A 16,600-nucleotide genomic window follows, 5' to 3' on the forward strand; every position below is an offset into this window, starting at 1 on the left:
GAACCCCATGACTATATGGCTAGACTTTTTAATACTATTAGCCAGTTCAACAATATTTTAATCGACTTTGACAGAGATATATGGAGCTACATATCTCTAGGGTACTTTAAACAGGCAAGTATTAACAAATTATTAAAAAAACATATGTCAAATCATTTGAATGGGAAAGGGAACATCGTCTCATTGTTTGAAAGTTTGAATGCAGATAACTAAAGCAGGTGAAATTGGATCGTCGACAATGCCTCACAAAGTGAATCCTATTGACTTTGAGAACAGTGAAGGGAATCTAGGTATAGCAAATGCACAGCTTGCTTTTCTCAGCATGAAGCTTCCCATTTCAAGAATGCAGGTCTGACCATTTTTTGCCATATCAAGTGTATCCTGTATATTTTTTCTAATACTAATGGACCCTGAAAATTATATTTTACAATCTGCAGCGTGATTTAACCGATTCAACTGTCTTGAGAAACATGGGTGTAGCTTTAGGACACTCCCTTCTCGCTTTCAAGAGCGCGATTCAGGGAATCGGGAAGCTTCAGGTATTATTATTACCGTAGCCCTAAGCTTTGTTCCACTTTGTCATAAACTAAGAATGTTCATGCTATAGGTTAATGAAGCTCGGTTAAAAGAACATTTGGATCATACTTGGGAAGTCCTTGCTGAACCGATACAAACTGTAAATTTCTCGACTTTTCTAGTCTTTAATATCGATCAAGTTATGCTGCCATGTATTGCTAATTCACGGAATTATTATGGTCCCATAAAAAAAGGTGATGAGGAGATACGGTGTTCCAGAGCCGTATGAGAAGCTGAAGGAGCTAACAAGAGGAAGAGCTGTTGATGAAGAAAACATTAGAAAGTTTATCAAAGGTTTGGATTTGCCTGAAGAAGCAAAAGACCAACTTCTGGAGCTAACTCCACACAAATATGTTGGTGCTGCTGCTGCGTTGGCGCTAGCCGTGGATGAAGCTGTGCACTTGGGACATTGATGAATATCAAAATCGGTGGTAGATTGTGCTCTTTTGTATTATGCTATTCCTTTCCAAATCCACTGGAAAACAAAGTCAATTTATAGGTCGATGGCTTATACGTTTTACAATGTTGAGGAAAATCTTGTACTGTTGTGTAATTTTTCTATTAGAGTTTTTGGCCATTACCAATGAATTAGAGCCTCTCTTTGATCTAAAATTCCTGAATTATTTGTGATCAATGATTCTCAAACCAATACTATAAAAAATTATGGTAATTAAACAGTTCAAATAATGAAAATAATTACATTTGTCAAATAATAAAGAGTTCACAAGTTGAGTGGTTTTTGTTTTTCATAACCCAAGTGTTATGTATCAAAAAATCAAGTCAAATAAATTATACCAGAAAACAAATTGTGAAANATGCTATAGGTTAATGAAGCTCGGTTAAAAGAACATTTGGATCATACTTGGGAAGTCCTTGCTGAACCGATACAAACTGTAAATTTCTCGACTTTTCTAGTCTTTAATATCGATCAAGTTATGCTGCCATGTATTGCTAATTCACGGAATTATTATGGTCCCATAAAAAAAGGTGATGAGGAGATACGGTGTTCCAGAGCCGTATGAGAAGCTGAAGGAGCTAACAAGAGGAAGAGCTGTTGATGAAGAAAACATTAGAAAGTTTATCAAAGGTTTGGATATGCCTGAAGAAGCAAAAGACCAACTTCTGGAGCTAACTCCACACAAATATGTTGGTGCTGCTGCTGCGTTGGCGCTAGCCGTGGATGAAGCTGTGCACTTGGGACATTGATGAATATCAAAATCGGTGGTAGATTGTGCTCTTTTGTATTATGCTATTCCTTTCCAAATCCACTGGAAAACAAAGTCAATTTATAGGTCGATGGCTTATACGTTTTACAATGTTGAGGAAAATCTTGTACTGTTGTGTAATTTTTCTATTAGAGTTTTTGGCCATTACCAATGAATTAGAGCCTCTCTTTGATCTAAAATTCCTGAATTATTTGTGATCAATGATTCTCAAACCAATACTATAAAAAATTATGGTAATTAAACAGTTCAAATAATGAAAATAATTACATTTGTCAAATAATAAAGAGTTCACAAGTTGAGTGGTTTTTGTTTTTCATAACCCAAGTGTTATGTATCAAAAAATCAAGTCAAATAAATTATACCAGAAAACAAATTGTGAAATATTGTTAGTCAATTAAGAGCTAAAGCAATTCTATTTATAGTTAACATTTACATGCACTCACACACATATGTTATACAGTATGTCTAAAATAAATACCACAAGATCTACGTAATTTCTCAGAAATACACTCTACTAGTTTTCCTTTAGAGTTGGTATGATAAGAATCATAAGATATATATCTCTACACATTCAATTAATTAAAGGTCTAAACATATGTCTCTCATATTTAGTAGTATATACAACAACTTCTTCAAATTAAAAACACAACACAAATAGAAAAAGTCATGAGAAAAATACCACAAATGATATGGAATAGTTTCCAAGTGATTTAATTGGACAAAAACTATAAATTTGAATTTAAGAAATATTCCTTATAGATAATATTTATATTTTCCCTGCAAGTGTTTTGTTCTGCGTTTACTAGTTCATGGCGGCCATAAACCCGAAGATTTTGTCAAACATGTTTGTTCTCTAATCTTTCCAACGACTTTCAAAAACATAATACATATGCTTAGTCATGCATATAATAATCACAAATCATTGAATCTCAAACTAATAATCTTTTTTTAAAAAAAGACAAACAAAACCAATAAGGTTTCGTCGTTACCCACTACCCCTTTGTTTCATTTCATTACAAAACACAACAAACACATCATCTATTTCATAAAGATCATTACAAACATCTCTCTGAATTCTTCCTTTTTAAGTTTTCGTTACATCGATTCGAAGATCTCAAAATAATGGGAGCGTACAGAGCCGACGACGACTACGATTACCTCTTCAAACTAGTCTTGATCGGAGACTCCGGTGTCGGGAAATCAAACCTTTTGTCTCGATTCACAAGAAACGAATTCAGCATCGAGTCAAAGTCAACCATCGGTGTAGAGTTCGCAACGAGAAGCGTTCATGTCGACGAGAAAATCATCAAAGCTCAGCTTTGGGACACCGCCGGTCAAGAAAGGTAACAAATCCTCAAGAACTCTCTGTTTATTTCCTTCTCCGGCTGTGTTTTTGAGCAGTTTCGTTTTTTTTTGTGATATAGATACAGAGCAATCACGAGTGCATACTACAGAGGAGCAGTAGGGGCGCTTCTAGTATACGACATAACTCGACACGTAACGTTTGAAAACGTTGAACGATGGCTCAAGGAGCTTCGTGACCACACTGATGCCAACGTTGTGATCATGCTAGTTGGAAACAAAGCTGATCTTCGTCATCTTCGCGCGGTTCCCACAGAAGAAGCTAGAGCGTTCTCTGAAAGAGAGAACATGTTCTTCATGGAGACTTCTGCTTTGGATGCTACAAATGTTGAGCAAGCTTTTACTCATGTATTGACTCAGATCTATCGTGTAATGAGCCGTAAAGCTCTTGATGGTACTGGAGATCCCATGTCTTTACCTAAAGGACAGACCATTGATATCGGAAACAAGGATGATGTTACTGCTGTTAAATCCTCTGGCTGTTGCTCAGGTTGAGATTATTAATTGTTTTTGTTTTTTTTTTTTTTGTAAACTGTCTTTTTTTGGAAGGAGGTTTTGGTTTTGGGATTTGGATTTGTTGTATCTGACTTTTTGTTGGAGGGGCTTCAATTTTTTTAAGGTTATCAGACCGGTTTGGTTTTACAATACAAACCGAATTTGTATCAAATTGGACAAGACTTGGTCAGGTTAATAAGGACGTTTTAGACGTGAATAGGGATGGACATTACAACCGAACCGCTCACTCTCACATTACGTAGAATTTAGGTTTTATAGAACCGAATTAACTAAACCAACCCCGGGAAATATGTGCATAGAAATATAAAAATCGAGTTTGAGTTATGGGGGGTTTGAGTTCAAAGTAGGCGCAAGTGTATTAACATCTCTCCACGTCATCACTTTTAACCAATTTAATTCACATAATTAAAAGAACATAAAGGCTAAAGTTTTTTTTTTTTTTGGTGAAACCACAGCCCCCTGAATTTATTAGAAAAAGCATAAAAAACAAATGTTACACATAGGTCCGTCTACAACACCGAATGCCATGGACATCATCATGGAGCAAAGGTTCAAGTACATTAGGAACTACCGTAAAAACATGCCAACCAAGAGGTAGAGAAAAGTCATATATAGTTTGCTAACTCATCCGCTAGGCAGTTAGCTTCTCTATACACATGCGTAACATGGACTATATAGTCCCTCACAAGAAAGCCATGGTACATCCGCACCAGGAACGATATGGATGAGACTCGCCTATCTCTTGTTTCAGAAAACCCACCACCATCTCCGAGTCCACTTCCGGAACAACCCACTGAACTCGCTGCTCCCACGCTGTTTACAATCCATAATACACCCCCATAACTCCGCTAACTGTGCAGAGCATCTCTCAATATTAACCGCAAACCTGCCACACCAACTCCCAGAGCTTTCTCTTAACACTCCCCCCGCTGCTGCAAGCCCCGAGTTACCCCTTGAAGCTCCATCCGTGTTAACCTTATACCAACCAAAATCTGGAGCCAGCCAACCAATTTCTCGTGCCACCCGCATCCTTGACGAAAGCTGTTCACGACGCCATGTATCAGCTAGAATAACTTCCGCGACCAGATCCTTGACAAACCGAACTCTATCCCTGCAAGTTCGATTCTCACCAAAGATATTATAACACCGCCATTTCCAACCCCACCATATAGCCATCCCAAACTGCGTAGCCCAAGCTCCACCATTTGAAACAGCAACAACACTCGCTAAATTAGCATACACCCATTCTAACAAGGATATCGTAAAGAAATTAGAACGCATTGAAGTCGACATTATCCTATCCCAAAGACCCGTCATGACAGGACAATCACGTAGTACATGGATAATAGTTTCCACTCCCCCTCGACAAACTTGACAAACCTCAGAATCTGCAAGATGTCGCCTCTTCCTTTCCACATTCGTCATAATCACCTGATGAACCATCAGCCAAAGAAACAATTTTACTCTCTCCGACACTATCATTCTCTAGATGCGGCCATAAAAACACCTCATGTTTTGTTTACATACTCCATCCTTAGTTAATAGACTATAGGCAGAGCGAACATTAAACTCACCCTCTGAGGTCCCAGTCCAAGACAACCTGTCCTTAGGGCATGTAAAACTATCAATCACAACCGCAACAAGCCCTAACAGTTTATCTTTTGAGAGATATGGGGAGATTCGAGTGAAATCCCAACCACCACATTACTCCAGAGATATCTAGTCGTAATGTCCGCAAAAGCAATAGGCAGATCATGTGTGATATCCTCGACCAACGATTTAGAGGAAAGCCAAGCATTCGTCCAGAATCTTATATGTCACCCATCTCCAACAACCCAACCAAGTCCTTTAAACACTACTTCTCGCAGCCCTATTCCCACACTCTGCCAAGTTGACGATCAATGACTCTTAGCCACATTCCAATCCGGCTCATGAACATCCCCTACCTTGTACTTAGCTCTGAAAACTTTCACCCAAAGACTATGCTGGTCATGCAGTATCTGCCATCCTACCTTGGCAATCAATGCTTTATTCATGTCTTTCGCTGTTTGGATTCCCAAACCACCTTCCCATTTAGGCAAACAAACTCTCTTCCAGGCCACAAAATGATGCTTTCTTTTTTTAGGAGAGCTACCCCATAAGAAATCTCGTGCCACCCTGTCCAGACTGTCCAGCGTAGCCTGTGGCAGCTTGATCGTACTCATAGTATGAACCGAGATAGCAGACAAAACCTACTTTGTCAAAGTCAACCTCCCAGCAAAACTTAAACATAGCCCCTTCAACCTATGAGCCTCAAGGAGACCCTTTCCACCACCTCGCTGAAAGTCTCCTTATTAAAACGATTCTGGAGAAATGGCATTCCAAGGTACTTACCCAATTCCTTTGTCGATTTTATTCCACTTTCTCCACTGATTAACTGCCCCAACTCCCGAGACGCATTCTCCGAGACGAAGATTTTTGATTTCTCGAGACTAACTTTCTGCCCAGATTCCATGCAAAAACGTTCCAACACACCTCGGATTACACGAATTTGAGCTACAAAAGCTTCTGCTAGAAGAATCAGATCATCAGCGAAAACGATGTGGGAGAGTCTCGAACCCATTTGAGACAAACTGATTGGCTTCCATCTCTTAGCTTCAACTGAGTCCTCAATTAAATGACAAAGGCTCTCCATACACAACACAAACAAGTAGGGAGACAACGAATCACCCTGTCGCAACCCCTTGAGCGGTTTAAACGACTCTATGTCCTCACCGTTCCACAAGAGATTCATTGAAGGTCCGGTCACACATTGCATGATCCAATTAATCCAAACATCTGACAAACCCACCGCCTTCAAAGTATCTTCAAGAAAATCCCACCATATTCGATCATATGCTTTTTCCAAGTCCAGCTTGAGCAGCATAAAACCTTTCCTACCATTTTCCGGTGCATGGTGTGAACAGCCTTTTGAACAATGATGATATTATCAGAGCTCAGCCTTCCCGGGATGAAGCTTGTTTGTGCAGGCCCAATTACTCTTGTCATGAATCCCTTCAATCTCTCCACCGTTACCTTTGTGATTGTCTTAAACAACACACTACATAAGCTAATCAACCTGTCACTTTGGCAATAAGTACTAATAAAGCATTATTAGTCTCGGGCGGTAAAAGCCCTGTCCTGGAAAAAGTTAATACAAACCGATAGAGAGATTCACTCATCACTGCCCAATTATGCTGGTAGAAGAGTGGTTGGTATCCGTCTGGACCTGGCGCCTTGTAACTCCCCATGTTTCGAACAGCTTTTTCAACATCCGTTTCTGAAAAAAGCTTCGACAACACTCTCTGGTCCTCTTGGGAAATCCGCATAAAACCGTCATGCGGGAGAGACTCCACCACTGCTTCCACATCCTCCAGAGAGTACAACCGCCTATAATATTCGAGAGCTATTCCTTCAAGCTCCTTTGCATCTGTTATCCATCTACCATCATCACCCTTCAACATTTCAATCCGGTTTTTACGTCTGCGAATGATTGTAGAGGTATGGAAGAAACTTGTATTCCTATCACCATGAACAACCCAATTCACCCTAGACTTCTGAAACCATAAGACTTCCTCCTGCTCTAGTACCAAGTCAAGCTCACTCAAGAGCTCTTCTTCACGGTGTAGCAGAACATCTGTCTGGCGTAGGTCCAATTGCCCTTGAACATCTTTGATATCACCAAGTAACTTCTCCTTCTTCTTCTGTACATTACCAAAAACTTCTCTGTTCCATTCCTTCAGTGTCTCCTGCAACCTCTTAAAAGCGACTGGAGTTGCAATCTCGTTATTCCAAGAGTGAGCCAGTAACTCCTTAAAACTAAGATGTGTCAGCCACGCTGCTTCAAAATGAAAAGGGCGTCTCTTTGGATCCATCCTCACCTCTGAATTTAAACGTGCAAGCAAAGGCGCATGATCCGAAGCTAAAAACGGTAAATGTGTCACCGTTGCTTCTTCCCATTTCAAACGAGCATGAGCACAACACATAACACGATCCAGTCTCTTGGCCACAACAAACCACTCCTCTTTTCCTCTTCTCCAAATATATTTATTCCCTTTGAACCCATATCAATCAGAGAAAGGTCATTAATCCATCCTCCGAAAGATAGGGAGTCCGATGATAAACGGCCATTCCCACCCGACCGCTCATCCAACCGGAGAATTGTGTTAAAATCTCCTCCTATCACCACAGGTCCCTCTACCCCTCTTACCACATCACTAAGCCTACCCCACAACCCACCCCTTCGGCTCGTTGTGGGTGCCGCGTATACCACCAACCAATTGACTGAATCTAACCCATTCACAACTTTAGCGTGAATAAATTGGTCGGTAGACTCGACAATCATCACATCTCTAATTCTGGTGCGTCATAAGAGCCAAAGCCCCCCCACTCTGTCCCACCGCATCTAGCCGGAAAGAGTTATCAAACCCTAACCTGTGAAAAATACGACCTGCTCGATCACCACCGGCGTGAGTTTCAAAGACGGCTAACATATCTACAGGGAATTTCTTCAAAAGATAATGAATTGATCATCTCAACTTGGGTTTATTTGCCCCCCGACAATTCCACAAGATGCAATTCATCATGACTCTGCAATAACATAACAAAACTACCGGGGAACCCCGTTACTCCAGCTGAGCGACCTCGCCGCTCTCCGCCATGTCATTCTGGGCACCCGACCCCAAAACCATGAGTGACAAGGTCGAATCCAACTCATCTGCCTCCAAAGCGGAGTTGCTCCTCCCCTGTACAATACCATCATGTATCTGTGCAATCTCCGATGAGTACAAACCTCCCAATCTCCCAAAGCAGACAATTTATTTTCTCCCCTTAGTGGGCCGAACACTAGCCCCCTTGTAGGTCGTGCAACTTTCGAATGAGTGGGCTTCGGTCCATTAAGTGCTGAGCTTTTCATCCCAAGCCTTATCTCCTTTACTGTTTCCCGTGTCCGACCACTACTCCTCGGATCCGAACCCGTAGCCCCAAAAATCACTCCCTTTCCTTGAGCAACACTCTTTCCACTAATCAGTTGATTCTGATTGTTAACATTTTCCTTATCCACTCCTGTAGAATCAACTTATTGCCTTAAGTCCTCCCTATCAATATCCTCCACCAAGTTACCAAAAATATTAGATACTGTAATTAATGCAGAATCTTTCACCGCCAAGGGTTCTCGGCGGTAAGCTCCACCCCTACTACTCACCGCACCTCCGGTAGACCTCCTCGGACTCCCCTGCGAATCTGATCTCCTACCTTTCGCCGTCACCACTGTGAACCCGTCTTCGAACTGAGTACCCCGCTGTACTTCCGTGACAACAATCGTCAGCGGTGTCACTTCCACTGGAGGCATCTCTCGACGGTTGTGTGGGCATAAATGCACTAGATGACCATAGAGGCCACACAAAGAGCAAATGTTCGTAAGTCCCTCGTAGAATACATAAAATCTCACACCGTTCACCATCACTGATCCTTTCAAGGGCCTCTTCAAATCAACCTCCACACAAATTTGGGCAAATATTGCTCTCTCAAGGTTCAGAGTTTTCAGATCCACTCGAACCGGCTTCCCAAGACCCTTGCAATACCCATTAGAATGTATCGGTGGTAAAAATGCACATGGATGTTTGTGAGTCGAACCCAAACAGGTGTAGTAACGATCTCATCCGTTAACAGATTGAACTCCGATGACCAAGCCTGCCCCATTAGGTAGCTCCCAAACACTCTCCACGGTCCCCCAGACAGTGCGGCCAAGTATTCCTCTTCCCTCTCAAAATGTACCATAAAAATTTGACGGGGCAGATCCATCATGAACATAGCAACGTTAGGTTTCCATAACTCCTGTAGCTTCTGACTCAACATTGCTATCGAGACATGCCTGCCTAAAACCTTGACAATCATGCACCTTTTCCATAAACTCTTCATCACCGACAAAAATTCATCTCCGATCGTGACTACCACCATCCTCCCCATTCGGAAACTCCAAAACAACCCTCTCCGACACAAACCCATCAGCCAAAACTTCCTCCGGGATAGGCAAACACCCGCTATTACAACCGATAACCTTTTGCACCCATGTCTGAGACGTATCCGGTGGATCTCCTAGAGGTTTCCCTCCAATATCCACCATAGTCGCGTCCTGATCGCCCCCACCCGAAACCCTAGAGTCCCCCATTACAATTATTCTCACCTCCTTTTCTTTGGTAGGTGTGAGCTCACATAAAGTCTAAAATTAATGCATCAATTAATTCATTATTTCTATAATATTTTACTATTATTAAAAATAATAATTTAAACTAAAATGTAAAACATAAACGAAATGAAAAAATACAACAAAAAAATATCAAAGTAAAATATGAATAGAGATTACGTAAATATAAAATTAGATATTTTAAAAAGACTAGAAATAGAGGAAAATAAAGCTATCATAATGGAACAACAATTACTTTCAAGAGTTACAATTATTAGGATATAGAAAATAAGCTTTTAAAAAAAATAAACACAAAAATTTAAAGGTTTTTTAAATCAAGAGGTTATTCAATTTTTGGTGTTAAATTATAAATTCATGTTATCGATTAAAAGTCGGTGCATATTATTATTTTCACTTATAGTATAATATAATTAATAAAAGATATATGTATTTTAAACTTTAGACTATGTTTGTTAGTGCTAATTTATAAATTCATGTTACCGATTACAACCAGAAGGATTTGCTCCATATTATTATTTAGAATTGTAAATAATATAAATAATTAAAATAGTTTGAGTGATCTATGTTATATATCGTTTTCAAATTTGAAAAATGATGAAATTTGTTATAAAAAAGGTATATCCAAAAAATGAGCAAATTTTAATCAAGTGCTCAAAAATTAAAATAATGTATATATTTAAGAGAAATGTATAAGATTACTTGAAATAAAACATATTAAAGAAAACTCACTATTGCAAAATTTTAATTAATTTTTTTTAAAAAAATTCTATTTAAAAGTAGAGTCTTATGAGTTTGTAGATTTATGAGAATCAAACTAAAAGAATACTACATAGAAACATACTAGACTATACATATTTTAAAGTATAAAAAATTATATATGTGAACATAATATTTCTTTTGTCAAACAGTTAAGATAAAATATAATATTTGATGTTATAATATGATGTTTATGAATAGAAACAAGTTCAATTATGAGATTTATTGCTAGAAAGCAAAATATACGTGTAGTAAAACATTGTTAAAAAAAACTTGGCGACAAAAGGTGGGTATATTCTCTAAGATTTTTTACGTGTATGTTAATAATTAATGATCACTCAACTGATAAAAAAACAAAAGAGTATTGGAAGTTGAAAGTAGATGAAAAATAGTTACAATATGTCTTCATAACCAATATGTTATAATTGTGATAATATAATGTAAAAAGACAGACGAGTGTATACGGAAAAATAAAAAAGAAAAAATTGTCAAAAAATGTTAAAGGAAATAGATAAATTATATATCGATTAATAAAATAAGTTTGAAATCTATATAGATTTATATTTTTAATAATGAATAATTATAATTATATTCAACAGGTCACATTAATAATAAAAATGTTATAGTCCCGCGCGTTGTGCGGGTTATAAGTCTAGACATCTCAATACTCTCTTGAAACAATTCGATCCGTTTTTTCTATAACCTAGTATCTAATGATCTCATACTCACTAGCAACCTACCCCTAATCATCAACAACAGCGAATAACCATAATAAACCAACTCCAATAATCAATAACCGTCAAGAAATAATATAACATCAATTCCAACAATAATCCAGAACATAACCAATAAGGAAACCAACATTCCTAACATCCATTCTAGACCACTAAGTTCCACTCTAGCATCCTAACAAAGACACAGAGAAAACAACCGAGTCTCTAGAACATCCTCCTCTTCATCGCCTTGATCCCACAATCACACTTTGCCTTTACCTGCGCCACAACACAAAAGAGAGGCGTAAGTATTACCAGAAATACTTAGTGAGGCAATCATTCCATCTAATAGGCTATACACAGAAGCAATAAGATCTCTCATGCCACAAACAACAATAATAAAACAAACCAGAAACATGCACAAAACAAAAAGACCTAAACCGCTCGCTGTCAGAAGGGTCTCGACCAACACCCAAAAGTGTCGACCGACACTGGTCAACTGGTGTCGACCGACACCACATTGATGTCGACCGACACCTGCTCGACACTCCCGAAACCCTAACGGTGTCGGTTGACACCTCCACATGGTGTCGGTTGACACCTCCACATGGTGTTGACCGACACCTCCACATGCTGTCGACTGACACCTCCACATGGTGTCGACCGATGCTCACTAAGTCCCTGTGTCGTCCTCGCGTTGGTGTCGACCGACACTGATGCCGAGCAGTGATTTCCTTCGAATAGAATCTCCGAATCTCGGCTCCAAGCTTCTCCTTTTCGTCCCACAAGATCCCATGAACGAATCCAAGCCTCAGGAGCTACGAAAAACTCACAAACAACCAAAGGAAACAACCACACAACACACAAAATCACAGAAACAAAAATCTTAGCTTATATAAGCTATGGTCATGCATTCACCTTAGCCAAACAACGAGATCTCACAAACACACGACTAAACCACACCACCACAAGATTCCACCATGTTCCTAGCTTTGGATCAACACCGTCCAGAAGAAAACTCACCTTATAGAGACAGAGAATCCACAAAAACCTCAAGAACTCTCACAGAGACTTTGTTCTCTCTTCTTTCTCTCTTAGATGTGCAGAAACAACTAAAAGAAGTGGAAGTCGTCGAGTTTTCCCTTAAAAACTCGAGTTTAGGGCTTTTCTAAACCAGCCACGCGAACCAGAGAATTGAAATCGAACCGATTTGACCAACCGCGAATGGTGTCAACCGACACACTAGGAGTGTCGATCGACACCCCTACCAAAAATTGAATTTCTGGTTCGCGGATGTTACACCTCTTCTCAATCTAATTCACTGACTATGTTGGGCTTATATCATTTTGATGGCTCGTTATTGCTCGACTTGGATCACAAAGGCACCAAAGTGTATTACAATATAAGAGTTACTTTCTGTACAACTATCTCTCGAGATATCTAAATCCCTCCATTAGCTCCAAATTAGCATACGAAACTATGATGAATAAACTTTATTTGTATCACACATTCATATGTAGCAAACTCTCACACTCTTTCATCTGAGTATATACATTCTAAGATTTTTCAATTCTTCCTACAGTTCATTGATTTGCTAAAATTTGAGTCAATCGGGGTAAATTTCAGTTTTTTATTTATTTGATTTTTAACTTGTTGATAAAATACTCGAGATCAAGATACTTTTTTTTTCTTGTTTAAAAACGTAATACAACTTTTTGTAAGATATCTTGTTAACCTTTTTTATTTATCCAGTCATACTCTTTATGTAAATCAATTGGGTTCTGAACAATAGAACCATCTTCATCATCTTTCTTTAAATAAACTCCATCTTCTCTTGCTCTCCAATCCCATAGGCCTTCCGTATCTAAATTACTGAAAAGTTTGAATGATGTAAAACTCTGATAATGTTTATAGTTATGACCTTGTTTCAGTTTACACATAAAACGTGTTGTATGAAAAAAGTTAGGGCCAAAATAAAATGAATAATCTTGTCCCATTGGTATTATTTTTGGACCAATAACGTCATTTTTGGAATAACATCTTATCCAAAGATTTTTGTTGAATTTAAGCTCGTTCGCGATCCTGATTCCGCTGCTAGATACATGGTTGAACAATCAAAGACTTAAAACAAATAAAATGACCGAGAAGTTTTTCATACTTTTTTTTGGAGTAGATGTTTAGATCTTGTGTTTTGTTAACTTGGTTTTTGTGTAGCTGGTATTTATATACATACACACATCTGTATAACTATGGTTGGAACACGATTTCTTGAGGTACTAGTTTCTAAGTTTTAGCTTATACGATATATGTCAAATGGCGTAATATTTTCCATAATTATTTCATATATGTAAATGTATTAAAAAAAATCAATATTAGGTATTTGTATCTATTAAAATGGAAGTTTGAAATAAAAAGGATAAAATCATGTAACTATAATTGTGTATGATAATCAATTAACGCAGTAGGAAATACTCCTCTAAGAACATCAGAAGTGAATAGAGCTGTGTGCATTACTATATTCTCAGAGATAAATTTCTAAAACGATATCAATTAATGACTTATACTGAAATATCAAACATAATCAATTATATATCTGAATTTTAACATAATCAATGATTCTACTATATATCTTTAAAATGTATATGTATCTTTAAAAATATTAACATAATCTATTTTCCAAATCCATTCAATTTTAATCAGTTAATTTATAAAAAAATATTCAAAAACGTGAATTAATAATTCATATTGACATATTTATCATTTATATAATAAAAACAAAAGTGAAAAGGGAAATAAATTCGGTATGAGTTATTATTTAAATATACTAGATAAAAGTAGGCGCAAGTGTATTAAGTTATTAACTATTAACATAGAAATATAAAGTTATTATTTATGAACAGAAGAAATCAACGTGGAAGGAAAAGTATAAAGGAAACCTAAAACTTACCACAAAACCAAAAGAACAGAAGAAGATAAATATATCTTGTTCCACACGAAAGCAAATTAGGTCCACCGTCCAAATTATGACAAGATCGTTCCTTCCAAGTCTCAGGATGTTTATTGTTTCGTGCACTTGATAATCATCATAATACTCATGCGAATGTGATTATTTATAAACTAAATCATGAGCTATGATAAAAATAAAAATAAACTATTACTGAAGAAATGAGAACTATGCAGCAAATAGAATCACCAAGCAACAATCAATCATAATTACGCTTTTTGTTTGTTGTTTCTTTCTATGTTCTTAGAAAATAATTTGGTATTTTAAGATTAATAAAATGTACAACGTGCAGGTCCCAATGCATGAAGTTTCGTAAATTAACAATTAAAATGATGATACAACTAATACCTAAATAAAGATTCTTTGAAAAAGGAACTATAAAGGTGAAAGAAACGAAAATTCGTGGGTTGACTAATTAAGCACTTTACGTTATTCAACAAATGTTTACCCAAGACCTTACAACACCTCCACGACGGATTAGTCATATTTTTTTTAAATTACGAGATAATCTAAAAGATTCTTTATATCCACTTTGAAAATGAGAAAACATGCTCGAGATCAAAATTATCTATTTTAAAACGATTATAGATGATATAATACAAGGCGCTTCTCATTGACAATTGACAGTTTGACACGGTCTGAATAAAACTCCCACTCGGAATAACAATTTACGAAATTGATTTAATACAAACAAAATAATTGTTTTTTTCAACAAAATGAATTACTATAAATTAAAGAACGTAAACAAAAATTACAAAGACATAGATTTGTTCATAGGACTCGGATATGTCACGAAACTCCATAGAAACCTTAAAACAATATTTTAAAACCTAAAAATAGAGACGTTACGAAAAACGTATAATTATCTTAAAAGAAAAAAGAAAAAAAAAAATATGATCCTCTCATAGATATATAAAAAAAAGTGTGCAAAGAACATGCTTCACTTAAACAAAGACTTTAGTTTGGTCTCAAAGGTTACTTGCAAGGAATAAGAAAAGTGTAAAGCTTATTTTCTCTCACCTTGCTCTATTATAAGTATATCCTCTACTTTAGATTTCCTCATCATTCTTTCTTACATCAAATCATTACCTAAAATCAGAGAAAAACATTGAGACACAAGGAAAGCAACTTCAAAGATATGGAGATCAAAGTTGATGAAGATCATCCAAGAAGTACTAAAGAAGACATCAAAAAGCCACTTCTTGAACAAGACAAAGACTTTCCAGATATAGAAAGAACAACATGGATACAAAAGGCAATAGGTCAAACGTTTCAAACCACTGCTCATTTAGCCAATCTCTTACCAACAGGAACGGTTCTCGCGTTTCAGCTCTTATCGCCAATTTTTTCAAAACGGCGGTCAATGCGATTTAGTTAGCAAGATCATGACATCGACACTAGTGGCAATATGTGGATTCTCTTGCTTTATACTTAGCTTCACGGACTCTTACAAAGACAAAAACGGTACTATTTGCTACGGATTCGCAACATTCCACGGGTTTTGGATCATCGACGGATCCACAACTCTTCCTCAGGAATTATCAAAGAGATACAAGCTAAGGTTTATAGATTTTGTTCACGCCTTCATGTCTTTTTTCGTGTTTGGTGCGGTGGTTTTATTCGATCGGAACGCGGTAAATTGTTTCTTTCCGGCACCGTCAGCTGAAGCATTGGAGGTTCTAACGGCGTTGCCGGTTGGCGTAGGGGTGTTTTGTAGTATGTTGTTTGCAACATTTCCTACAACACGCAACGGGATTGGTTTCCCACTTTCTAGTAAATGATTCGATCTATCTATGTAACTTGTGGTTCAAGATTCATTCTTTGATGTTCCCTTGAAAGAGACTTCTTAAAAAAAAAACCATGTATACTGTTTCTTGTACTCAAACTAATAATATTAATTATATGCTAAACCGTGACTCTGTGTTATTGTTAACACAGACCTGATATTACAAATGAATCAAAAAGCAAAAAAGAGAGGTAATTTAGATTACCTCAAGAAGACACATCTGCCACCGGTAGGTGGATGATGAGTTTTGAACAAGAGCCAATAGGCGGTTTAAGCAGAGAACAAACGTAACTCTGACGACGAGGTGCCAATTCCAACCCTGGTGGCGTGAAACTTGTTAGGGTGAACACAACCACTACGAAAGTATCGAATTGGTGACCTAAGCTTTAATTCAATTATACTTAGCCAACCCGTATAATCCGGTTTAGGCTGGTTTGC

The 16,600-nt window shown here is 37.5% G+C and overlaps 2 protein-coding genes and 2 pseudogenes across 3 annotated transcripts in view; 3 read left to right on the forward strand and 1 right to left on the reverse strand.

The window, feature by feature from the left end:
• LOC104723219 (adenylosuccinate lyase-like) overlaps positions 1-1,957 on the forward strand; it is an 11,292-nt gene extending 9,335 nt beyond the window's left edge. Inside the window, exon 11 of one of the 2 annotated variants that reach the window (XM_010441552.2) lies at positions 1,664-1,957. In XM_010441552.2, the coding sequence (XP_010439854.1) occupies positions 1,664-1,782 (119 nt within the window). In that variant the 3' untranslated portion in view covers positions 1,783-1,957. Of the gene's footprint in view, positions 1-870; positions 1,165-1,663 lie in introns of those variants that run through there. The other variant, XM_010441553.2, reaches the window with a different exon arrangement.
• On the forward strand, positions 2,736-3,876 carry LOC104723220 (ras-related protein RABA1e). The gene is made up of 2 exons (XM_010441554.2): positions 2,736-3,145; positions 3,227-3,876. Exons 1-2 carry the CDS (start codon positions 2,925-2,927, stop codon positions 3,657-3,659), a joined length of 654 nt encoding a protein of 217 aa, XP_010439856.1. The 5' UTR covers positions 2,736-2,924; the 3' UTR covers positions 3,660-3,876.
• Positions 13,103-13,528, reverse strand: LOC104727936 (annotated as a pseudogene).
• Positions 15,448-16,286, forward strand: LOC104723221 (annotated as a pseudogene).

This window comes from Camelina sativa, chromosome 11 (assembly GCF_000633955.1).
Source record: "Camelina sativa cultivar DH55 chromosome 11, Cs, whole genome shotgun sequence".
Taxonomy (NCBI): Eukaryota; Viridiplantae; Streptophyta; class Magnoliopsida; order Brassicales; family Brassicaceae; genus Camelina; species Camelina sativa.

What these genes read in the sequence shown, in the direction of transcription:
- LOC104723220 (XM_010441554.2), top strand. Translation starts at nt 2,925, where the DNA reads ATGGGAGCGTACAGAGCCGACGACGACTACGATTACCTCTTCAAACTA. An exon ending in GACACCGCCGGTCAAGAAAG is followed by an intron (nt 3,146 to 3,226) that starts GTAACAAATCCT and finishes TTTGTGATATAG; the next exon opens with ATACAGAGCAATCACGAGTG.